The sequence below is a fragment of the Macrobrachium nipponense genome, chromosome 18 (assembly GCF_015104395.2).
Source record: "Macrobrachium nipponense isolate FS-2020 chromosome 18, ASM1510439v2, whole genome shotgun sequence".
Lineage (NCBI taxonomy): Eukaryota > Metazoa > Arthropoda > Malacostraca > Decapoda > Palaemonidae > Macrobrachium > Macrobrachium nipponense.
Window position 1 is genome coordinate 37,064,569 of NC_087211.1, and position 26,432 is coordinate 37,091,000.

General features: G+C 37.3%; 1 protein-coding gene across 1 annotated transcript in view; it reads left to right on the plus strand.

The window, feature by feature from the left end:
* LOC135196555 (angiotensin-converting enzyme-like) overlaps positions 1–26,432 on the plus strand; it is a 52,082-nt gene that overhangs the window by 16,396 nt on the left and 9,254 nt on the right. Inside the window, exons 5-20 of the mRNA XM_064223401.1 lie at positions 378–521; positions 3,687–3,817; positions 6,313–6,421; positions 7,918–8,015; positions 9,196–9,377; positions 10,577–10,701; positions 10,880–11,058; positions 11,439–11,644; positions 12,032–12,154; positions 12,668–12,831; positions 14,232–14,728; positions 16,287–16,481; positions 16,987–17,092; positions 21,127–21,267; positions 22,172–22,375; positions 25,849–25,946. Of these exons, the coding sequence (XP_064079471.1) occupies positions 378–521; positions 3,687–3,817; positions 6,313–6,421; positions 7,918–8,015; positions 9,196–9,377; positions 10,577–10,701; positions 10,880–11,058; positions 11,439–11,644; positions 12,032–12,154; positions 12,668–12,831; positions 14,232–14,728; positions 16,287–16,481; positions 16,987–17,092; positions 21,127–21,267; positions 22,172–22,375; positions 25,849–25,946 (2,702 nt within the window). The remainder of the gene's footprint in view (positions 1–377; positions 522–3,686; positions 3,818–6,312; positions 6,422–7,917; positions 8,016–9,195; positions 9,378–10,576; positions 10,702–10,879; positions 11,059–11,438; positions 11,645–12,031; positions 12,155–12,667; positions 12,832–14,231; positions 14,729–16,286; positions 16,482–16,986; positions 17,093–21,126; positions 21,268–22,171; positions 22,376–25,848; positions 25,947–26,432) is intronic.

Genomic DNA, 26,432 nt, shown 5'->3' on the forward strand with positions numbered 1-26,432 from the left:
GAGATTTTCTGAGAAATTACTTTAATTTTCGGCTGAAGGTTTTCCGTAAAGTTACCCTTAAAAATATTTGGAATGCCATGAATCAGTTATTTGATCTGTATAAATTAACGCTTAATTCAAGTCTTATGCTCTCAGCTGCAACTAATACGTCTCTCTCTCTCTCTCTCTCTCTCTCTCTCTCTCTCTCTCTCTCTCTCTCTCTCTCCTTGATCTTGAAATCGTCTCGCTCTGTCTTTCCTTGTTTTTGAAAATTTCACTATCTATTTTATTCTTCTTCCTGATTTTTAAATCCTCTGTCCTTCTTTCTTATTTTTCTTAACTTGGTCTTCCCCCTCTTTTCTTCTTCTTCTTCTTCTCCTTCTCGAAATTTCCAACAGATATTGAGCTCATCATGGCGAGCTCTGAGGACTGGGAGGAGCTTCGCTATGTCTGGGACCAGTGGCGAGAAGTGAGCGGGAAGCTGATGAGGGAAGATTTCATCCAGTTCGTAGAGCTTTCAAATAAAGCGGCAGCTCTCGATGGTGAGTAGTGGTGGATACATTTATAGTAATAGAATTGTTTGGGCCCGACTAGACTTTTTATCATGAGCGCCAGGATGAGGATGGTAACCATTCTCTTTCCCAGACGCATATTCCCGAACTGTAACCGAGTACCGGAACCTTTCCTGGAAAAGGGGCGGGACGCCATATCTTATTAAACTAACCACAGAATCAAATTAAGTTTTCCACACCCAAATTAACCGTTGATTCTTTCTATTAACTAATCTAACCAAACCTAACCTAACCTAGGATCATGGCAAAAAAAAAAAAAAAAAAAAAAAAAAAACGGGCTGGAGCAATACATAACATATAATAGTTACACATTCATAACTAACAGTAATAAAAGGTACCAACTTTTCAAAGAGGCACAGAAAGCAGAAGACCTGCAAGTTTTGACAGAAAGACCTGCTATAACAAGATGGTCTTACTATTATCGGTCAGTTGCAAAGGTTAAGCTTCGTTATGGAAGTTTGTTAGCAGTGCTTCGCAAAGTTGAAGAGAGCTTTGATTCAGAAGCTGCAGCTGAAGCAAGTGGACTCTACAAGCAGTTGCTGGCTTTCAAGTTTGTACTGAATCTTCATGTTGCAGAACAAGTCTTGAAAGTTACCAACTGCTTGTCAGACCAGCTACAAGCAAAGGAATTGTTGCTATCTGAAGCTTGCTCTCTCTCATACAGTCAACTTTTAAAGAACTACAGGTCCCGAGAACAGATGAAGGTTTCTCTTATATCTCTAACAAGCCTAAGATTTTTTCTGTCGCATATAAGATTAATACAAACTTGAAAGACTCCAATCAAGTAGGTAGACCCAAGATCTCATCCAAGTTAAAAGACTTTTTTAACTAATTCAACTGTAGGAATGAATGAGGGCAAGACAAGTCTTGCTCCAGAGATATCATTCAAAAGACGTATTAGACAGATTTCTCTCTGAGATGGATAATAGATTCACTATAAAATGTCACTGATAGCAGCAATGTATGCACTTGACTGTAAGTCTAACGACTTTTTAAATGATAAGAAACTGTCCACCATAGTGCAGTTTTATAGGGATATACACAGAGATGAAATCCTAGATACCCAAATTTCTGTAGCAAAGAGTCACTTTCTAACTAAGAATGAAAAGCATAAGAATTTGTTTGAATTGTATGATGAACTCAAACCATTAGAATGTGGCTACTCAGAAATTCTCATCACCCTTCCAGTAACTACTGCCAGCAATGAACGACTGTTTTCAGTGCTTAGTTTAGTGAAAACCTATCTACGAACTACTATGAAAAATGAGCACTTGAATGACTTGCTTCTCATGGACTCAGATAAGGAGCTTGTTAGAAATCGTAATTAAGACGTCCTGGTTAATAATTTTGCAAAATTAAGATCAAGGAGGTATCCACTCATGCAATAGATAATATTTGAAATACATGAAGCATGTGTTTATTTTGAAGTTCCCTTAGATGAACCTTGATAAAATTACGTACCATTTTATCTCTACACATTTTCCCAAGATTGACATCTTCCTGTTCACATCAACTTTTCTTGTTTTCCTGAATGACCTTTGTGTAGGTAGGTAGTGAGCTACATTTAATTCATGTTAAATTACAAATATTATAGGACGAATACTATAGTTTACAACATAATTTGATTAGAAATTTCCACTACCTTTTTATCTTCATTTAATATCTCAAAATTGGATGTACAGCATTTTTTAAAGAATCAACATTCTTCAAACTTCCTTTACAAGTGGCTTTAAATTGCTCCTAGAGGGGGTGCCTCAAATGAACTTTTGCTCCCCCCCCCCCCCTACAAGGAAAAATGAAATGACGCCCCTGCCATTCCATTACCTCCTCTATCCTATATATTTTGTATTGCCTAAGTTTCCCTCTTCTGGTACCCCTGTCCCTCAAAAGTTCCAAAACTGAACGACCTTTTTAGCAGCCTAACCTCTCCTGCTTTCTCCATATGACCAGACCACCTAAAAGCTCTCTGATCCATCTTTTTCTTTTTTTTCTCCATAGGTTGTAGTTATGCATTTTATATGTATGTATGTATGTATGTATGTATATATATATATATATATATATATATATATATATATATATATATATATATATATATATTTATATATATATATTATATACATATATATATATATATATATATATATATATATATATATATATATATATATATATAAACAGGAGGATACCTATCTATCTATCAAACTATAAGATGCATATCTTATATCTATATAAAATATATATATATATATATATATATATATATATATATATAAGTACTTTCACATGTTGCCCCGAAAATTTTCTAAATACACGAAAGTACATAATTATGGTATAGGCTACTATCGTTTCGTTTTTCATCTTTCCCTATGTCATCAGCTGACGGATATACATTACATACATATATATATATATATATATATTATATATATATATATATAATATATATCAGTCATATCACATACCGTGATTCATATACAAATATCGAACTAAAACAAATGTCCTTTAATATCTAATTCTCTCTACTCGGACATTAAATATATTTTCTTATATTTCGTTTAACCGAGGGGGAATTTTTATTTATTAAGCGATAATAGGATGGGCGATCGCCAGGCTCGAACCAGCGAACTCTCAAATCCAGGACTGGCAGTGAAGCCTACGGTGTAACGAGGGGGAATTTATTAAGCGATAATAGGATGGGCGATCGCCAGGCTCGAACATAATAGGATGGGCGATCGCCAGGCTCGAACCAGTGAACTCTCGATCCCAGGACTGGCAGTGAAGCCTAAAACCACTACGCCACCGTAGGCTTCACTGCCAGTCCTGGGATTGAGAGTTCGCTGGTTCGAGCCTGGCGATCGCCCATCCTATTATCGCTTAATAAAATTCCCCCTCGGTTATAACGATATATTGAAAATATATTAATTCCGGGTGGAGTTAGAGAATTAGATATTAAAGGACATTTGTTACGTTCCGCTATTTGTATATAATATATATATATATATATATAATAATTATAATATATATATATATACTTTATATATAAAAGAGAGGAGGGTAGTCACGATATAGGGTAATTACTATATCGTGGGGTAGTCTGTCTAGGCCTAGGCTTACATTTTTGCCTGTTGGCAGGCTTCCACGATACGAGTGACTACTGGCTGAACAGCTACACCGTCGATGAGCGGGAAGCCGCTGCCTTCCAGATCGCCAACCCTCTCACCCAGGATCAGTTTCAGGCTATGGCGGACCAAGTCTGGCAGAAGGTAAGAAGGAATTTATCATTCAGCTGACGCCTCGTTCCATTTTCGTGATTGTTATAGTTATAATACTAGGAAGCTGGTGAAGTTTTCTCGTTTTCAAATGAAGAAATAGATTTTCTTTAGATTACTGATTATTTTGAGCTGTTTATGGACAAATCATTGAAGTGGTGAATCTATTCATTACCTCTAGCGTAGATAACCCGAATTCCTACTTTGATTCAGTTTCGTTTCGTATTATTGCATTTCATGTCACATGTATCTGTTGCGGTATCGTTTAATTGGATTGAATTTTAATGTTCAGGATGAACTGTGATTAAATCGATAAAATATAAAAAGTAAATCATAAAAATACGAGAAACCTTAGCGAGATTAAAGACTTTTAAAGCAGCAAAAAGTTAAAATGTTACTTAATTTATTCTGAGTCTCAATATTCCCTTTTAGTATTCATGGAAACATGACTAAATGGATTTATTGTGTGAGTGTGTTCCAGTATGAGAGCCTATGACTTTGCGCAGTTTTTAATTTCATATTCACTCATCCATCACCATACTGAATGACCTATTTGGTCCCAGTGCTTGGCCTCTGGCCTAGACCTGACATTCCATCCAAATCCTTCAGGCCTGTCCTATGAGAACGGATAGTCAGCTCAGTCAGTGGTTTGGTTAAACTGTTTTAAAAATAATAATGATAATTCATTGGACTCAATTTCCCATTTAGATGCGTAGGGTGCGCTTAAATTTTACACTATTTTACCTATGTTATGGCTAAGTTTTGTTTTATTTATTCATTTTTCATTTACTTTGTAGGTCTCTTTTTATCGGATTGTAGTAGCCATGAAGCTTGTGACGTCATCGGATTTATCTTATTCAATTTTTTTAATTCCTTTTCTGGCGTAAATGAATTCAGCCACTAGTGTCACTGAATAAAGAGATTTACACTTCAACATTTTTTATATCGAGTATTATTATTATTATTATTATTATTATTATTATTATTATTATTATTATTATTATTATTATATTAGAAGTGATGGCTACCTCAGCAGCGTTACGCTTGTAGAGATTCTTCACTATTTTTCGAATAGAGAAGAATCTCTTAACAGCGTGAAGTAGCCATTACTTTAGTTAAAGTTTGCTTGAGAGAGGGTCTGCTTCCTAAGTATTATTATTATTATTATTATTATTATTATTATTATATTCAGAAGATGAAACCTATTCATATGGAAAAAGCCCGCAGAGGCCAGTGATCTGAAATTCAAGCTCCAAAGAATATTAAGCTGTTCATTAGAAAGAAGTAAGAGGAAGTAAATGGAAACGCATAAAGAAGAGAGCACACATATTAGAAAATCGAAAATAAATCAACGAATAGATAAAAATGTATCAAAATGAAAAAGGAGAATAGTCCACAAACTCAGACTCTGATGGTTTCAAACGACCCTCACGAGTTCAAAGGTCTTCTACACCAGGCACCTTACATCACTCACGGATGTCCTTGTAGGTCAAGACTGAGACTTCCTTCTATGAAGGCCGAGCTCTAGTGTCTGATTTCCAGGAATGGATTAACATGTCAATATTTCAAAATAAAGTCATCCTTTCTTCGTGTCTTGGAATGTTGATTCAGTCCACGACTTGTTCTCAAGTCTTCTGAAATAAGACATTAGCTTGTATTTGAACATAAGGTCATTTCATTTCACTTTAAGGGTAAAATTGTTGAACATTAGGTTGAGCGAAAAAGATCAGCCATCCAGTACTGCACTGGAGCTGCTCTGTTCACGTTGAGCAGAAGATTATTCTTGATGGTCGGCGATGGCGAAGTTGAAACGCCAAATGTCGCTCCAAAGAAGTGAAACTGGCGTTGACGATGGTTTCCCACTCAAGCGGTCGCAGTCATTCAATCTATGATATTCCAGTGGTCCACAGGACACGTTTCAAACAACGGTCACGCTACTAGCGTCGACGGAACCTTTATTTCAAACGGGAACTCGTTTCAGTATCGAGGAAACAATCAGTTCAAATTCAAGCATGATTCGAAGGCAACAGCAATATTTCAGACTCAAATGCATCCTTGGTATCGAGGTCATAGAAGTTCTTCAAACACGATTTGGGCATAGTCAGATCAGTTTCAAACCGCAATGCGTTTTACTAAAGGTGGCCTCTGAAACTGGAATGCGTTTCAGGTGTCGAAGGAACAGTAATCCAAACTCAAACACGTTTCAGGTGTCGAAGGAACAGTAATCGAAACTCAAACACGTTTCAGGTGTCGAAGGAACAGTAATCGAAACTCAAACACGTTTCAGGTGTCGAAGGAACAGTAATCGAAACTCAAACACGTTTCAGGTATCGAAGGAACAGTAATCCAAACTCAAACACGTTTCAGGTGTCGAAGCAACAGTAATCGAAAAACTCAAACACGTTTCAGGTGTCGAAGCAACAGTAATCCAAACTCAAACACGTTTCAGGTGTCGAAGCAACAATAATCCAAACTCAAACACGTTTCAGGTATCGACAGAACTGTACAAAAAACTGCACTCTTGGGTCCGATGGAAGATGGCGGACGTCTACCCGGAGCACATAGACCTGACAGGACCCCTGCCTGCCAATATTCTCGGTAAGCGATTTCTTGCTTATATGAATGACATCCACCTACGGTTCCATGAAGTGCAAATTTTGATGCATGCATAATTCCGGTAAGCGATTTCTTGTTTATATGACATCCGCCTACTGTTCCATGAAGTGCATTTTATGCACATGCATAAGTCATGCGTAACCAAAGTGCCTAATCGTTATTATATAAATGTGTAAATATATATAAGTATATACATATGTATATATAGTATATATATATATATATATATATATATATATATACTTATGTATATATGTATATATATGCATGTATGTATTAACTTTATAAGTTACACCATTGTTCTTTTGTGCATTAATACAATCAATAAAAGGACCCCTCATTAAAACTGGATATGTGACAATAAGTACTGCTAGTCCTAGACAGCTCGTAACTTTTCCCTGAATGAATGTCTTCGCTAGATACCAACCAGTTTAAATGAGGTCCAGTTAGTATATATATATACTATATATATATTATATATATATATATATATATAATATATATAATATAATATATATATATATATATATATATATATCAGGGCAACTGATAACAGTAACCGATGATTTCAGACGCGGCTAAACATCGGACTTCGCTTATCTATGAAAAGTGATTACGCTTCGATAAAGTTCAAATTGACATCCGATAAGAGCGTCTCAGTGGTCCATTTTGCGGTGGGATTATCTGTCATAAGACCGGATTTTTTTTCTCTCTCTCTCAAGAGCATATTTTCGATATATCAGTCATGTTTTCGATTAAATATTTTTTTTCCTTTATCGCAAAGCCACCAGGCATCGTTGACAGATTTGTGAAGAAGTTGATTAAAATTGGCGATAATGCTAATGGTGCGTGTTGTGATGACTAGTTATGCAGGTCGATTTAAAATAATACAGCAACAGAAACGATATACCGATTTATATATACTATATATATACTATAATATTATATATATTATATATATAAAATATAGATATATATATAATATATATACTATATATACAACAACCCCAAGACATATAATATATACTATATAATAAATCAATACAATATATTATATATACTATATATATATATATATATATATATATATACTATATAGTATGTAATGTATACACGCGCACACACACGTATATATGTATATTATATGTATATATATATACATATATATATATATATATTATATTCTATTATATATATATATATATATATAGCGCGTGTGTGTGCGTGAAAGTTCGTATGCTGATAGATTGAATATTACAAAAATAAAACTTTTATTGTAATTAATTTTCATAGATGTAAAGTGAACATAATAATTACGACAACAGTCTTATTAATTAACCATGAGAGAACAGGAGACTCTGCTCTGAAACCGATTGTAGAAACGAGAAGTCATGAATGATTATTGCCGAGACTTCCAGGCGGCGACTCTGCTGTGAAAATATTTCATCGAGTATTTCCTCAATGTCTCCTTCCACCAGGTAACATGTGGGGTCAAGACTGGGTCAACATCGCCCACCGCGTGATGCCCTTCCCCGAGTTTCCCACCTACGACGTCAGCGAAAGCATGGTGGAGAATGTAAGCTTTTCCATCCCTTTCTCATTTTTTTTTTAGTTATAGAAAAAGATATCTGAAACAAATGATAATTGTGGTAGGGATAATATAATCATTTTGAATTAGCCTACGTATTTTTCCTTAGTTTGATGAAACTTACATTTTATTGTATACACACATATATTTGTATATATATAATTTAATTATATATATATATACTATATATATATATATATATATATATATATATATATTATATATATATATATATACATATATATATACACGCACACACACACATATGTATTATTATATATATCTATTTAATGAAAATGTAAATGTTCGTTTGTTCAAAATCTTAAATCTTAACTTCTTCACCGATTGCTTTGACACAATATTGCATTCGAATACGCAGGTTTTTTTTTATTTGTTTACTTTTTTTTTTAAAGGGGTTTCATTCTACTTTCCCCTCTCCGAAGGGGGTGGGGGTGAGAAGGAATTCCCTGAAACGGAGCTGCTTCTGTCCGTGAAACGGGCCTGGTTATGCCTGAAGACTTAGTTACTTTACGAATTTGTCATACATAATTTCTGCATATGATTTATCATAGAGAGTAGACGGGGTGTTAGGGAGAAGAAAGATGAAAAAAGACAGGGAGGGATAGAGAGACAGAGACAGAGAAGAGCAGGTATTTGGGAGAGAGTAGAGAGAGAGAGAGAGATCGAGAGGGAGAGAGACAGAGACAGAGACAGAGACAGAGAAGAGCGGTTGTTTGGGAGGAGAGAAAAAAGAGATAGAGAGAGTTGTTATTAGTGAGAAGAAAGAGGCAAAGAGACAGTGATGGTTGGAGAGAGAAAGAGAGTAAGAGAAAGGAACTTTTTCTTTTCTTTCTTTTCCATTTAACGAGACTGAGCCACAGCAACGTGTGGCCGGGTATAGCTAGTTTTATATATATATATATATATATATATATATATATATATATATATATATATATATATATATGTGTGTGTGTGTGTGTGTGTGTGTGTGTGTGTGTGTGTCCTTATCTATTAGAAGGGATCAGGCTGCTAGTCCCTTTCCCTGTTCAAATCTGGGGACAACCCACCAGAGTCTACTTACTACCGCGATGGGTTTTCCCCATGAGGGCGGCAGGAAGAGCGTCCATAAAATCGTGCATTATTCTCGTTTTATCTGTGTCCCTAGGGGTGGGACATTCAGCAGATCTTCGAATCGGCCGAGGACTTCTTCGAGAGCATCGGTTTATTCCCGATGACCCAGACATTCTGGGACAAGAGCGTCGTCAACCAGACTGAGTGGGGTAGAGTCATGATGTGTCACGCTTCTGCCGAGGACTTCTGTCTGGGACCAGAGGGAGACGACTACAGGTAGGAGTGCTACTACCCCCCGTTTCAGAATAGGCCAACTTTTATATGAGTAATGATAAATAAATTGAATTAAAATAATGAGGCGTCCACCGCTACAACTTACTTTCGCCACTTTAAAAAAAAAAAAATGAATAAATCAGATTAAAGTTTACCAATATTCAAAAAGTCATATTTTGCTGAGTTTTTTGAGATAAAGGAGTAATTTTTTTTGTATATGAAAGCTTATAATATGGGGAATTGCTTGGCACTAATGGAAAAATCGGCCTATTTTCTTTGATTAAAATGGAAACCGGGCATTTTGTGGGTAAAATCAGTTCTAGCAGTGGACGCCTAGATTGCTGGGAGGAATCTTTATCGTCACGTGGATCGGTGTCTGATTCATTATTTTAGGTCGAAATCTGAGCTGTGTAGTAACAGGAACTGCATTCGATTAATGATTTGATGATATGAATTTGATATGAACAGGATCTAACAGCTAATGGGTAATCAGGTATGAAACATGGTTTGGTAACAGGACCTATGACTATTTGGTAACTCGTAAACAAGAAGGATTTGTATCAGTTTGATGATGGCTATCTCTGTTAAAAATTACATGTTTAGTAAATTTACCTGTTTGATAATACCCATCCCTGTCATATATTATAAAGGTGGGAACTTTACATGTTTAACAAAAGCTATATGGTTACGCAGACAGGAATTTTACCTATTTGGTGATAGCTGGGTCTGTGAATGATCAAATGTGTAGGAACGTTATCTTTTTGGTTATAGTAGACGCTGTGTCTGTTCGTTACAATAGGTAGCCTATTTGCCCAACGGAAACTTGCGCCAGTCTTTACCCGTGAAAGTTCCTCACTGGACTAGTGGGTTGCGTACTCGCCTATCAATCTGGTAACCCGAGCTCACTCCCCGCTGGTGCCAGTGCAGAATCAGAGGAATTTATTTCTGGTGATTAGAAATTCATTTCTCGATATAATGTGGTTAGAAATAAACTGTAGATCCTGTTGCAAGTAACCAGTTGGTTCCTAACCACGTAATCAAAATCTAATCTTTCAGGACAGCCCAAGGAGAGCTGTTAATCAGCTCAGTGGTCTGGCTAAACTAAGATAGACTTAACTTTTTTTACCTGTGAAGAACACCAATCTCTTCAGCAGGACATTGTGACCCTGACCCAAGGATGTTCATTCTCCGCCTTCTTTCAGGATCAAAATGTGCACCGAGGTCAACATGGAAGACCTCGTGACCGTCCACCACGAAATGGGTCACATTGAATACTTTATGGCATACAAGAACCTACCACACGTGTTCAGAGACTCTGCTAACCCAGGTGAGTCTGAGGGATGATGACAAAGTGGCAATTTTGTACTGGCTTGGGGGAAGGGAGGCGGAAACTGCACATGCATACATATTAATGTATGTATGCATTTATATACATATATACAAACATGTTTGTGCAGTATATAAATATATGATTCAATAAAATACATAAACGATTGTCTACCCAGGCATCCACGAAGCCATTGGGGACCTGATTGCGCTGTCTGTGTCCACGCCCAGCCATCTAGAGAATGTGCTCCACCTAATGCCAGGGGAAGGGGTTCGGTCAGGGACATCGCCCGCCTCGGAATACTCCGACGATGAAAAGAGGGATCTTAACTTCCTCATGAGAATGGCTCTCGAGAAGGTAATACAATGAGCGTCATAATGTCGAGGACATTAGCATGAAAAGTATACATAAATAGACTATAATTTTTTTTTTCGTGTTTTGTATAGCACAAATATATATACATTTTTTCATGTGCTTATGAAATTGGTTAATATCTGTTCTCATGTCTGAATGAAATAGATTACATTTTCTCAGATTTGTATATAACAATCTGAAACTGTTGTCAGATTCATACAGAGCAGATTAAGATTGCTCTCAGGAAGAATTGCTTTCTCTCAGATTCATACAAAAGGGTTATTTTTGTGTCAGAAATACATTATGATATTAAGTTTTCTGTTCTGTCGGCCACTGCACTATACTAATCTGACGCTCCTCCTTCTCCTCCTCCTCCTCTCCAGATCGCTTTCCTCCCCTTTGGCTACCTGATCGACAAGTTCCGCTGGGGCGTCTTCGAAGGGTCCGTCCCCACAGATCAGATGAATGCCGCCTGGTGGCAACTGCGGGAGGAACTGCAGGGCGTCACTCCTCCAGGAGGCTCCAGGGGAGAAGAGTTTTTCGACGCAGGCGCGAAATTCCACGTCCCCGCTAATGTTCCATACATCAGGTATTCCACACAATGTCAGAGGTTGACATTTTCGCTGCCATGATTTTGACGAACGTTTGGAAAACTGCTACTACAAATACTGATGACAATTACTATACTGCTACAAAATAATCAATGCGGTTTATCTCAATGTAGTCAACAAAACGGTAGAATTCGCCCTTCTGGTCTTATACTTACTCATATTCACCTCTTAGCACTCTCCACTCACAATAGCCTTCAAACCTTTTCACCAGGCCACAGTTTCTCTTCACTATCACCAACTAGCATGGCATCAGCTACGACATCGGCCATTCTATGGTCCAATCTTAGCCTTCTCGAATCTCCTCCCCTTTCCCTGGAATTTCTTATTGCAGGGAGAAATGAATGAAAGATTTATTTCACCTTCAGGTACTTCGTCAGTTTCATCACGCAGTTCCAGTTTCACGCTCACCTGTGCCAGGTGGCAGGACACCAAGGGCCCCTGCATACCTGTGACATCTACAACAACAGAGATGCTGGCTCTGTGCTCAGGTGCGAATGAAACTGGTTAAAGCTTTTCTCGGTTGTATATACAATAGACACATTTTTTTCCATGTTTTGTGTAGAACAGATATATTTTTTTTTATGTGGTATATTGAAATTGGTAAATATCTGTTCTCATGTCTGAATAAAGCAGATTACATTTTTCTCATGAACAAACTAAACCTTATCTCAGATTCATACAGAACAGAATATGGAAGAATTGCTTTCTCTCTCAGATCCATACAGAATAAATAGGTTATTTTTAGATGTATCAGAAATACATTATGGTATTAAGTTTCCTGTTCTGTCGGCCGCTGTGGAATAAAAGGATAAGAGAGAGAGAGAGAGAGAGAGAGAGAGAGAGAGAGAGAGAGAGAGAGAGAGAGAGAGAGAGAGAATTATCATTATTTCTTGATTTAAATGCAATGTCCATTATCTATGTTGCTTTGGACTAGAGTCTTCGGGTTCCACATCGATTCCAGTTACTCCCCGTTATAAAAAGCTTTGGGTCATATTTTCCAGGAACGCACTCGAGCGTGGGTTCTCCGAGCCTTGGCCGGTCGTCTTAAAGGATCTCGGTGGATCTCCAGACATGGATCCACAGGCCATCATCTCTTACTTTGATCCTTTGATCCAGTTCTTGGACAACGAGCTAGCCAAAGCTGGGCAGTGCATTGGCTGGGGAGGTAAGGCTGCGTTATGTACCTCCGGGTTATAATGTTTTTTTATATTCTTTTGTGTATCCTGAGTTTCTTGCAGTTCTGATAGGTTAGTGAAGAACGCAAAGAGGGCATTGGTGAATATTAGCAAAGACTAAAGTCTTTAGAAAAATGCGTTGAGATTAATTAATAAGCTAGTGGTAGAGACAATCTGCATCAAGATATGTTGAGGGCTTTGGGTAAAATAAAAGTGATAAAGAAAATATACTGAAAATATGGTGCTTTTTGGCAAAAATGTTGTGGAGTCGACTGTCGACTGCAAAGTACCTTGAGAGTTTTGGTTTAATTGTTAGTGATAAAGAAACTTTACAGAGGAATATGATGAGGGCATTGTCTAAAATGTTGCTGATAATAAAAAAAAAGAACACCCGAAGGGAGTATTGTTGAGAGTTAAAAGTAAAGTTTTAAAAAAGCTTGATATAAAAGAAATTGAATAGAATTAACAGTAGTCTTAACATGAAGTTATAAGTGATGGAAAAAGTGGTACAAAAATGAGTTTTTATAGAGATGCAGATAATGAGAGAAATTCTTGTTTAGTGCACTGACCCCTATGGATCATAGACCTGGACTTCAAGAAGAATATGTCAAAATGCAAAGGGTATGGTCTTATCTGGGATGAGAAGACCAAACAAGAGACCGTGTTGTTGAACATGAAAAAGACTTGTAAGAGGATTTAGGATGTGAAAAGAAAACAAAGACTGTTTGAGGTGGTGACAGGGCAGGGTGGTGGTCAGTTTAGATAGGGACAAAGGTAGCCCACAAATGATGGTAAGGTTTTGAAGTGAGTTAGATGTCTGGTGTGAGCCTCTGGACATGGAGGACCAACTGAAACAACAGGGAGGGATGAGGGAAGAGGTACGAAAAGGATAAGGACCTCAAGGGAAACCATCAATTATGAGAGGCGGCTTCCATTGCCAAGACATTGAATACAGTTATTGATGATGATTGAAAGTTTTCATTTCCATTTTAGTAAACATCTCAGAGTGTTTTTGTCTTCTCACAATTTATTTTAATGAAATCATTGCCCTAGACTTTTGGCTTCCAGCTTCGTAGTGCAGAATGAGCCCTTTCATTTTCATATTTTCCATCGGTTTCAGTACAGGAGTTCATGTATATTTCCATATTTGACAGGATATTTTCAGTATGCATATAAACCTTAATCTTACGTTTAATCATGATTTCATTTAAAAGTATTATACCCATCTATTGATCTTTTAAATAAAAAGTTTGTTGTTTCTTTACATAATGTGGAGAATACATGCATGAACCTAAAAAATAATGGTAAAATTTTACTTCAGGTTACAATGAGCAGTCGAAATTTAGTGATAACAGAATAATGTCTGCATTTATTGTTATACTCAAAACAGAGGAATGTGTGAAATCTAGCGTGGCAGCGTCAGGCAGTGCAGGAGTGCTTGCTTTGGAGGAAACCGATTCATCACTCACCTCTGAGCAGAGCACCTCTGTGACGAGCACTTCTGAGCAAAGTACCTCTGCATCAGCCACCTCTGAGCAGAGCACTTCTGAGCAAAGTACCTTTGAATCAACTACCGTGCAGAGCACCTCTGAGCACAGCACTTCTGAGCAAAGTACCTCTGCATCAGCCACCTCTGAGCAGAGCACATCTGAGCAAAGTACCTCTGCATCAACCCCCTCCATGCAGAGCACCACTGTAACAGCACCACCTTCCTCGCCTGTGACAGAACTCACGACCGAGCCTGTGACTGATAATCCTGCTAGTGAAGACGACGCCAAGAAGAGACTGGAGGAAATGGATAATGCTATGACCATTCATGTTCAAGATTCTGCATTGGCAGACTGGAACTACGAAACCAGCATGACGGAAGAAAGCAAAAATGCTTCGGTAAGTTTTTGATATTTTGGCAGATGAAGTACCGTAATCACTGGCGACACTTAAGAGTTTGGCAGGAACGCAGTGGGTTACAATAAAGCTGAAAATGCCAACAGGATGATGGAGTTAGAATATTTGTAGATTAGTAAAACTGGCAAGCAACTGGAAATCGCTTTGTTGAAGACTGCTCAGTAACAAGGTGACAGAAGACAAGAATCAACTGGTGGTAGTTTTTTCTTTCATACGCTGGTGAACAAACAGTTACAGATCATTTTAATGTTATCATTAAAAGAGATTTTATTGGTTCAGACATTAAAAAAAAAGTAAATTTCTTGAAGTATGATTAGCAACTGGAGTTGAGGATAGATAAGAATGGGTCAAAATTGAGATAGATTCATGAACTACTGCCACCAAACCAAGTGGATTTCAGTTTTCTGTAAAAGGAAACTTTTGAGATAGCTTTGTCTCTCCATCCACATTTTTTTCTGCCTGCCCTCAGATCTCAAAAACTATTGAGGTTAGAGGGCTGCAAATTGTTATGTTGGCCGTCCACCCTCCAATCATCAAACATACCAAATTGGACCCCTCTAGCCTCAGTAGTTTTTATTTTATTCAAGGTTAGAGTTATTATAATAGTGCATCTGGCAACGATATAGGACAGGCCACCATCGGGTCTTGGTTAAAGCATTATACCAAGACCCGCGAAAGATAGATCCATTTTCGGTGGCCTTGATTATACGCTGTACAGAAAGCTCGACTGCGCCGAAGTCACTTCGGCGCAATTATCACTTGTTTTATAAAAATAGCAAATAAAATAATCAAAAATAAAAATGATCATAGCCTTGGATGCTTCTTGAGAAACCAATCATCAGATAAAGATGCTCAGTTTAAGCTAAAGCAGAGCGATTCGATTAATTTCGGAAGTGTAGGACTGCAGGTTTGTTTTAATCCTTCGTTGAGGACCTGCTAGAATTGTGCGCTTTCTTCGTTTGCATCAGTTGCCCTTTATAAAATAAAAATAAATTTGAAGTCAAGTTAGATTTTCAACACTGAAGAATAATGAATGCGCACTCACTTCGAAGGAAGGTTCATAAGCCTATACAGAAACAGTTATAGCTATATTCCTTGTCTTAATATCTTATAATAACATCACGTGACCTTGTCATTCTGAAATACCAATTTTTTGTATTAATTGCAGCAATTTATTTGTTAACAATAATAGTATACCCTATACGAGAAATACATGTACAGGGACACGATAAAGTGCCATCGGGCATTGCAAGCAACAACCCATTTCTGTAACAGAGAAATATATATATATATATATATATATATATATCCCTATATATATATATATATATATATATATATATATATATGTATCTATATATATATGTATATATATATATTTATATATACATATATATAGATACATATATATATGATATATGTATATATATATAATATATATATATATATAATATATATATATAATATATATATATATATATAATATATATATATATATAAAATATTATATATATATATATAAACTGTATTTTCACTTCAGATCGAAGCGTGGACGGACGTGAAGAACAACTTCCACGATTTCCACGAAAAAACCATCGACTACTTCACGTACGAAGGCTTCTCGGAGGGCGTAAAGCGACAGTTCGAACTCCAGAGAATCTTGGAGTGGCCGCCCTCCCAAGGACGACCTTCAAAATGTGAATACTACTGCGGTTCTGCTCAGTTTCTCGTACCAGTGAGCGATTGGGTTACTTATCTTTCCCGCCACTGGCCTTGCCTTTAATTAACAAACTCGCCTTTGGAATGGCTTCGAGCTTTGTCAGTCTGGATTCTGAAAGGCAGATAAGAGCAGGAGCAGCACAGTCAGTCGCAGTTCTGAGTGATGTCATATGCCACTTATAACATTGCCTGAAGTACAGCTACTGATGCCCCCTTGCAGCCAAATGCCTTGGCTTTTAGAGATCTCATTCTAGTTTTGCAACATGTGATTAAATAGTGAACTAGCATGTCCCTGCCATGATTACTACTTACATAGACCATTAGTTATTTGTATACGTCAACCTATTCAAGCTTGCAATCTCGTAGTATTATCATTATTGTTATTATTATCATCATTCATTTTGTGGAACCTCTCCTATAAAGCACGCACGAAGATAGTGCTCCTGCCTCCTGTCAAATGACGAAGCAGAGCAAAAGCGTCTTCTTACAAACCTCATTTTCCATTCATTTTCTTTCCTCAGTTGACTGACATTGTGTCCCACATGGTGTCTACATTGGGCAAGAAGGTCTGCCCCGTCAGCAATTCCGAATGTGACGCCGAAAAGGAAGGGATGGGAATATACGAATGTAAGTGAAGCAACTTCCCTCTTAACCTTTTCAAGATGTCCGTCCATTCTATTTTTATCCACTGTGGTCGTCGTCCTCTTCTTCTTCTTAAAATGATTAATATGAATTATCTCCTCGTCTGCAGAACCTACTGTGTCGTTTCATTTTTTATCAGTTTTAAACACTGATTCCATTTCCATAAATGATTCTAGTCATACTATTTTTCAGGTCGAACAATGGGGAAAACTGAGCACACACTAATTATTCTATGTATAGTATGCATAAACATACATATAGTATATATGTGTGTGTATATATATAAATATGTTATAAATAAAATTCTCACTCACATCGGGAGCCCAGGGCGTTAGTAATTCCTCCGCACAAGTCATTAAAGAAGCTGGAACCTAATTACTATGTACCCGAGGTTTTTCCTGGACAGGTGCCTAGCGCCTAACATACCAGCTAATTCTACCCAAATTCCCGACCCAGCAGCGAATTAATTGCTAACTTTTCATTCGACTTACGCCTTCACCCTGAGATATGATGGGAAGAGAAATCTGTGCCGAGGAATTGCTAAAAACCTGAACTCATATATATATAATATATATATATATATATATATATATAATATATTATATATATATATAATATATATATAAATATATACCAGGTAAATAACATTGGAGGAATGAAAGATCCCAAAATCCTTTTAGTGTGATTTATTATGCTGACGTTTCAGGACCGTGTGTCCCATTTTCGAAGCTACAAATTAAAAAGAACTACCGAATTGAAAACAGACTCAGGTTAAAACATGATGAAAAATTATTTCTTAACAAAGAGAGGCACTACAAGGAAAGGAAACAGTGATTACTGCCAGGGTCCGTTTTGGTTCCGACGGAAACTCAAGAGAGTTACAGAGGAGTTGACGTGGAATGACTATTTAATTGGGGAACCAGCTATTTTACAAAAAGAGCTCCGAATATTGGCAGCTGGTGTTCGTTTGGAGCTTTGCCTATTATTCTGAAATCCTTGTAATTAATATTGTATTTGCATTTTTTCTCATGGTGTCTAATACAGGAAAATTCGGGGTTTGATAGTTTGACACCCGTACGATAGCTAACTCCACGATGAGAATCCAATCTTACCTTCAACAAACTCCGAGTGGAGCCCACGCAGTACTTCCCCAGGTCACATCTGGGGCAATTAAAGAAATATATGACCCTCGACGTCATCATAAGAAGCAGACTCTCTTTATATTTCAACAAAGACTCAATGATCATTGGTAGGTGCATGCTTATGATAAGTCTCATTTCTTGATAAAAGTGTCTATCATGAATTAGGGAGACACTAGCGTAGAGAAGTACCTTGGGAAGAGAGCAGACAACGAATTTAACTTAATTTATGATAGACACTTTTATCAAGAATTAATACTTATAAACAAACACCTACCGGCAGCCGATTCAAAACTAATTCCATATAATCTAACGGCCATTAAGTCTTTGTTTAAATATGAAGAGAGTCTACTTCCTTTGATGACCTCGAGAGTCATATATTTGTTTAACTGCCCCAGATGTGACCTGGGGAAGTACGTGGGCTCCACCCAGCGGCTGTTGAAAGTAAGATTGGATTCTCATTGTGGAGTTAATCATCGTACGGGCATCAAACTATCGAACCCCGAATTTTCCCGTATTAAAGACCATGGAAAAAAATGCAAATACAATATTAATTACAAGGATATCAAAATAATAGGCGAAGCTCCAAACGAACGCCAATTGTCAATACTGAAATCTCTTTTTATTAAACAACTGGTTCCCCAATTAAATAGTCATTCCACGTCAACTCCTCTGTACCTCTCATGAGTTTCCGTCGGAACCACAACGGACCCTGACAGTCACTCAGCTTTTGCCTACAGCACTTCTGGTAATCACTGTTCCCTTCTTTTGTAGTTCCTCCCTTTGCATTCCTTCATGTTAAGAAATAATTTTTTTTATAGTGTTTTAACCTGAGTCTATTTTTAATACTGTTGTTTGCTTTCATTTGTGTTGTAAGGAATTTTGGCATTTCTCCTTTCTTCGGATGTTTTTATATTATATATATATATATTAATATATATTATATATATATTATATATAATATATATATATATATATATATGTATATGCCTGGAAAACACTGGCTGTACCCTACTTTCATTAATGGTGAGTTCTCAGCTATCTCAAGTACCGAAGGCTAATTGTATTTGTCCCAGGGTCTAATGGACCCTGTTTAATTAGAGAGAAATCCTGTTTAGTAATGTGAACTACTTTTGATGTTCCCAGCAACATGACATTTCCGTAGCTAAACCAGTCATTAAATCTATGCTAATTCAAACTCTGAGTTACCAAAATAGATTCTTGATTATTCTCAAAAGAACAAACATGAAAACCAAGAAAAATGAATTTAAAAATCCCAAAACCATGAAACTCAATCACTGCTCTACATAAGCATATTGAATAAAAATGGTCAGGCACGCTATTCTCATTGTCAAAGCCTCATCAGTCTTTCTCAAAATAAATGTCAAATAGAGAATTCATTTTCGGTGAGGACAAACCGAATCCATCTGTAAAAGAAACCACAATTACCAGAAAAAGAGTAAAAGAAATATGGATCATAGTCCCACAACAGTATTCAGTATCGGCACTGTACTTCTGCTTTCAGAGTATCTGAAAAAATAACTGTCACTGTTTCTTTTCAATGTTCTTTACCTTTCCGACGGATCTTCTAGGGCCTTCCTCCCCGAATCTGTTTCACCTCTCATGAGCTTTCTAGAATTACCGCCTTCCATCTGGCCTGTTCTAACACACTTTCTCGTGCATTGACGAACAAACAAACGCACACACGGTAGTCTACTCACGATTCCGATGTACGCGCATTTCGCACCTATCATGCACATGCCTGCTTGATGCGCAAACTGACATTTTTCTGATGTCACGATCATACGACTTCCGACCAACCAGGTCAACTTGCGCACCCTGCGTTCTCGCTGATGCGGCTTGGTAATGTCTTCTTTATTCGTTCAATATCCTGAGGAATTCACTCAAGTTTCTCAAGTTTTCCAAACACTCGAGGCTGTGCTGCTACGCATTCCAATCCAATTTGCGTCACACAAACAGATTGGAATGTTGCCGACCTAATTTTAATTACTAAAATTACCGGTGCCTTTAATATGTATATATAGTTAGCCTTGGGTATACTCAAGATGTCTGAGTACTCAGCATTAATGAAAGAAGGGTACAGCCAGCGTAACATTCTGTTTATTGGCTGCATTGGAAGTCTCATCATCTGGGCTTTAAGACAATACAAAAAATACAGTTTAATAATAGTGCCTGTAATAGAACTTGAGAGCAAAATTTGCGAAGGTTCAAATCATAAAAACATTAAGATACTGAAAATCAGAAACGAAGAAAGACTGGTCCCTAATTCTGTAGGAATAAAGAACGAGTGATGTGTTCAGTTTTGGGAAGAAGTTGACTAAGCCCAGGAAGATGTAGGATAATTTTGTGATGGAACAAGAAGCAGCTTGATAGATCATTTTCCCACAATCGAGAAAGTAGTCACTGGATGTTTGAACAATAGTATTAAAATCATCACAGTAAAAACAGGGTTTGCATTTTTTTCAGTGACCTTGAATCTTAGAAAACTCTTGCTGTTAAAGGGCATCCTGTATGGGGACTGACTCCAGGATTAGACTCTTTGCTTACTCTGAGCAACCTTTTGGTGGCTGCGATATATTTCCCCACTTGACATTTTGAGTGAGTCCAACAATAGACCATCAAAGAAAGCGTTTAGCAGAAATCTATTTTTGAAAAATAACAGCAAACAGAGATTCTTAGGAGTTTAAAGCATTACTCTAATAAGTCACCATAGAATAGAATAAATAAAAGGGAATGGAGGCATACATTAAGAATTTAGAAACTTTAGCTACAAAATGACGAGATAGCAAACTGTGAAGCTTAGTACGACTAGAAATGACTCCTTTTCCTAATTATGAATCGCATTATTAATGTCTACAGTGGAAGCTAAGATGACAAACGTCACGGAGTCCTATGATAACCTCAAGTACTACTGGCTGGAGTGGCGAAAGGTCAGTAAAGAACTCCTGCAGGACTACAAGGAATACGTCGAGCTGGAGAATAAGGCGGCCAAGCTGAATGGTGAGGGATTCCACAGATCTGTTGCCCTTTTCTTTTTCTTCTTCCTTCTTCTTCTTCTGTACACCAGGCCTTAGTGACCCTAGTGGATGTAACGCCAGATAAGTTACAGTACATAAATATTCTTCGTAGCTTTTGCTATCTTTTATAGAGTTTACACAATTGCATATTAGAATGTTAAAGTAAGTATCATGCAGAAAATGACCAGATTCAGGTTGAAAGACGCAGCTCGGAGAGGCTGTTCAAGCTCTCACACTCTGGATTTAATATTACATACAAGTATCATCTACATTGTTATTATTTACTCGCACCCCTTTGTCCCTTTCTCTCTCCCTGCATACATGTATGTGGTAGGCTTACACATAAAACATTGCACTTATATATTTACATGTACTTAGCTGCGTACACCCAAAAAGTCTTCGCTTATTCACAATTATGTTTCTTCAACTTGAAGTTCCCACACACAAAATAAATTCGTCTTTAACTTCTTTTCATAAAGTAAATATCATCAATAACCCTGTGTCTGTTTACTTCTATTATAATAATGTAGATTAACGGTGGTATAATGTGTCTTGCTAAAAGGGTCACATGAATATGTCTTCTGACATTATAACAGCTTTCTGCATCAAGTTCTGCGCAATGTAGCAAAACGTTGTATATACTGATCTTAGACTGAAGCCTGCGTGTTTAGAAGCCAAACCGCCATCTGAAACACGTAACTTGAGTTTTGCCACCTACTATAACTGAAATTTGATGGAGAGCTTGGCTGCAAGATGCATCTTGTAAATGCCAGAAAATGGCTGGTTATAAAAGTGTTATTATAAAATCCCCTATTATTCCTTGTTTCTATCTTACTTATGTTCTTCTTCCTCCCTTTGCATCCCCTCTTATTTCCCTTGGTCATTAGGATTCAATGACACTGGGCGCCTGTGGATCGACCCCTACACCGATGCAGAATACACGGGTGACGATTTTCTATCGGAGGTTGCTGCTCTCTGGAACCAGACGAAGCCTTTCTATGTCAACCTGAGGGCCTACGTCTTCCACAAACTCAAAGAGAAATATGGCGACGACATCACGACGGACGATCTCATTCCTGCACATATTTTGGGTGAGTCTTTTGCACACAGTCCATATAGGTGATGTAATGGGGCATAAAGCATGGTTGATGTAAGTCAAGTGCGTGTTTAAGTTAAATCTCTGAAGCTCAATCCATATTTTTTATGCCAATTTGTGGTGCAGGCTATATTTTGGATAGCTTTAGAAATTCAAAGCATTTTATAGACGGGCTATTAGCGTCACCCTGTATATTTTGGGAACTGTACAATGTATAAAAGAAGAGTCTTGGCAACCCAATGCTGCTTGTTCAAGGCAAGATTGGAACCAAGAACACAATTTGGGGGAGTCTGGTGCTATGTAGTAAGTATTCTGGTTAGATCTTACCAATCTAAGGAATGCTTTGGTGCAGAACGAATGTTTTGGATGAGTGTTGTGAACTGTGCATATCTGTGTGGTCTACAGTTAGTCTTATCTTTTCAAGAGGGGGATGGAGAAGGGGTAGAGAGCTGAGGTGGGGCGTGGGGTGGGTGGGTGGACGGGTTTGGGAATGTAAGGAAACAACAAAAGGATTTTCATTTTACAACTTTTTAACAATTCAAGCTAAACTAGACAGCTTTCTAACAGTTTATCACTTCCACCGAGTGCTTTTATTCCTGAACCCTCAACCCTTCCGAAACACGGAACATACTTTTCAAGTGTTAATCTGCCTATCAATTTTTAAGCAGTTAGTTTGTTGTCTTTAGGGAAGAAGAATCCTATTAAATTAAATTTGTTTGTTGGACACAGCTGAAGTTCAGCTGTTGTGCCCGTTTCTGGTTTCTTTTTCTTAGAAGTAAGGCTTCTTCAGTAACCAACAAAGCTGTATGATCATTAAATTACTTCTAAGATTGCCATCGATCCTGTTGCTGGTAATTATCTATCGGTAAAGTCCTTGAACTTCTGAGTAGAAGTTATAAAATCCATTCAGCGCCAACAAGGACTTTTTATATCTATACTAGCTGATGTACCTGGAGTTGCTCGGGATAAAAAGGGTAAAGCCATCCGTGATTATCCTCACTGATTATTTTAAGAGGAATTATTACCTACCAGCGATTTTCCATAGAGCTCTCAACAAATTGCTTAATTTGAAACTTAAACCCCTCTTCCCCTTTAGTCCACAGTGCCGCTTAGTTATGTCTGTATGCAAGTTACTTAACAATACATTTCGGAAAAAAATATATCAGGCTATTCAACGAACAATTGGCTGCTCTTAATCTTAAGTTAATCCCAATAAACCCACGAACCATTGGAGCTCTCTTCCATGTCAAGGACAGGATTATCCCCCTGTTTACTTCCGGCGTTATATATAAATATAATTGTCCTAGATGCGATCTTGGCACTTACATCGGATGTACCAGGAGGCTGCTAAAAGCAAGAATCTCCCCTCATCAGGGAGTTAGCTTTAGAACGGGCTGTCGATTATCTAATCCCGAACAATCCAATGTAAGAAATCATAGCAAAATCGGTAAGACCCACATACTAGGTGCTAAGGATTTTAGTACTGTCGGGAAAACCCGATATGTACAGACCGTACAGACTTTACAGCTTGTTCGGGTAGCCCCAGGTCCCTCAGTGTGAGACACCTTTCATGTCTACCAGAGAATTGCTAATGCATCTTCCGGTATATTTTGCATCTTCCAATCCAATCTTGGATGGTCTGAGATGCAGCTTAGATATTTGTCGAGCTTATCCTTAATAAACACATCTACGCTCACTCTTGATGTGTTCCTCAGATGAACTGGCAACGCATTGAATAGACGCTGCATTGTCGATGCTGGTGCGTAAGTGGATTAATGTCGTGTATGGTTTCCTTAGCTTTCCTGGTATAGTTTTGAGCACTATTAATCTTCATCTGCTTGCTCTTTTTGATTTTTCTAGACTATATAATTTTGAAAATTGTAGAAGAGTTAACCACACCCGAGTCTATAATAATCAAATTAACTGTCTCTAACCTTCATCACCAATTAACTTCTACCCAGCGGTTCATCGCTGAAAGTACCTGTTGTAACCTCATTGTTTATATTCGCCCCTCCCCCCCCCCCCCCTTGCATTGGTTTTCTCTTTCAGTTTGCATTACATTATCGGTGTGGGTAGGTGTCTTTCTTTTCATGTTGGCCCTGGCCTTCTGCTGTTCTGTTGTTTATATATATATATATATATATATATATATATATATATATATATATATATATATTTATATATGCATATATATATATATATATATATATATAATGTTTTTTAAATATCATTGATTTTTAAGGTTCTCTTTTCTTTTCTTTAATTGTCTTTTAACATGATGGTAACAAGTATATAATGTGTATACCTCTTACTGTTTGTACATAATTACTGTTTAAGCTCATGGCTTTTTCAGCCTGGAAGATGTATCAGGAGATACGAAACGTCGCTTACTAATTTATGGATAAAAGAAAAAAGAACGTCTTTCCATTACCCCACTTTCTATATATGTATATATATAATATATATATATATATATATATATATATATATATATATATATATATATATGTATATATATATATATATATATATATCAGGAGACAGAGGGAGGCGACGGTTCCTTTTTCAGATATAAAGATCGATTGGACCCTTTTTTGACCTCCAACGTGGTTTATAAGTATACTTGCCCTAAGGGTAACTCTGGGACATATGTTGGGTCCACAAAGAGGTTAATGCGGGTCAGAATCGGCTCTCATCGGGGATTAAGTTTCCGTACTGGCTGTAGGCTCTCCAGTCCCAAACATCCTAAGAAACCATTCACAAAACTGTAAAATATATATAGAAAGAAGCGATTTCCGTATCTTAGGCCAATCAAGCAATGCAAATGGACTGCTTATCCTAGAGGCATGTTTATTATTAAATAACTGGTTTCCCCAGTTGACTACTCAGACCTCCTCCACACAACTGTATCTAACTAAGTTAACTTTTATTTATGCATTGTTATTCTGTCTTCTGCCTTCTCTGCGTAAGGTTGGTTAGAGGTCTTTGGTCTTGTTTTTGTTTCTGTGTGTTTCTTTTTAATTCTGTGTTGTAATTTGTAAATGTTTTAGAGTAATTTTTAAAGTAATTTTATTTATTGTCTAACAGATTCCATGATAATGTATTACGAAACGTAGAAAATAAAGAATTACAATGGATTACAACGTTTCTAATGGTCCAGTTTCACGCTGATATATATATATAGTATATATATATTATATATATATATATATATATACACACACACACACACACACACATATATATACTATATATATATAATATATATATATATATATATATATATATATATATAGAAAACCTTGTGATTTTTCATAGGTGGGGATCTCGGGACAAGTAAAGCGGATTGATTGAACCACATGCAGCCTTTATAACCGAATGAAAAAAAAAGGAATTATATTGCTTATACTGAGGTTTGTGACTACTGAATCCTTTTCGTGATGAACACCGACCTATTTTCCAATGCAGGTGACATGTACGGCGAAAACTGGGAGAGCCTGTACGACCTTGTGGCACCCCACAACGACACACATCTCCCCGACATCAGCGACGTCCTCGATGAGAAGGTAAGGGAAAATGATGCCTCTTTCGCTTTCGAATGACGGAAATTCCCTGGAAAATGAAACGAAGAGAAATTGTCACTTTTACCCTTGAGAAGATCACGGATGGAAATATTGTCTGGGTGGAAATGAGTGAGGGAGAAAGGGTTTTCCAAATGAAGGGCTCTGTCATGGGAAGGGAATACCTTGAGCTATAGTAGATTCACATCAACCGTGCATTTGATGTCTAGGGAGTCCTTTACGACGCTCCTGATTGGCTGTTGATAAGCCAATCACAGAACTGGAAACTCTCAATCTCTCTCGAGAGTTCACACGGGCAGCATCTGTGTTCCGAGCCCTCCTGAGGGATACTTTTGAAAGGAGAGGTGGAACATACATCCTACCTAACTCTCTTGAGAGACTGAGTGTTTCCAGCCCTGTGATTGGCTTATCAACAGCCAATCAGGAGCGTCGTAAGGGACTGGCCTAGACATCAAATGTACGGTTGATGTG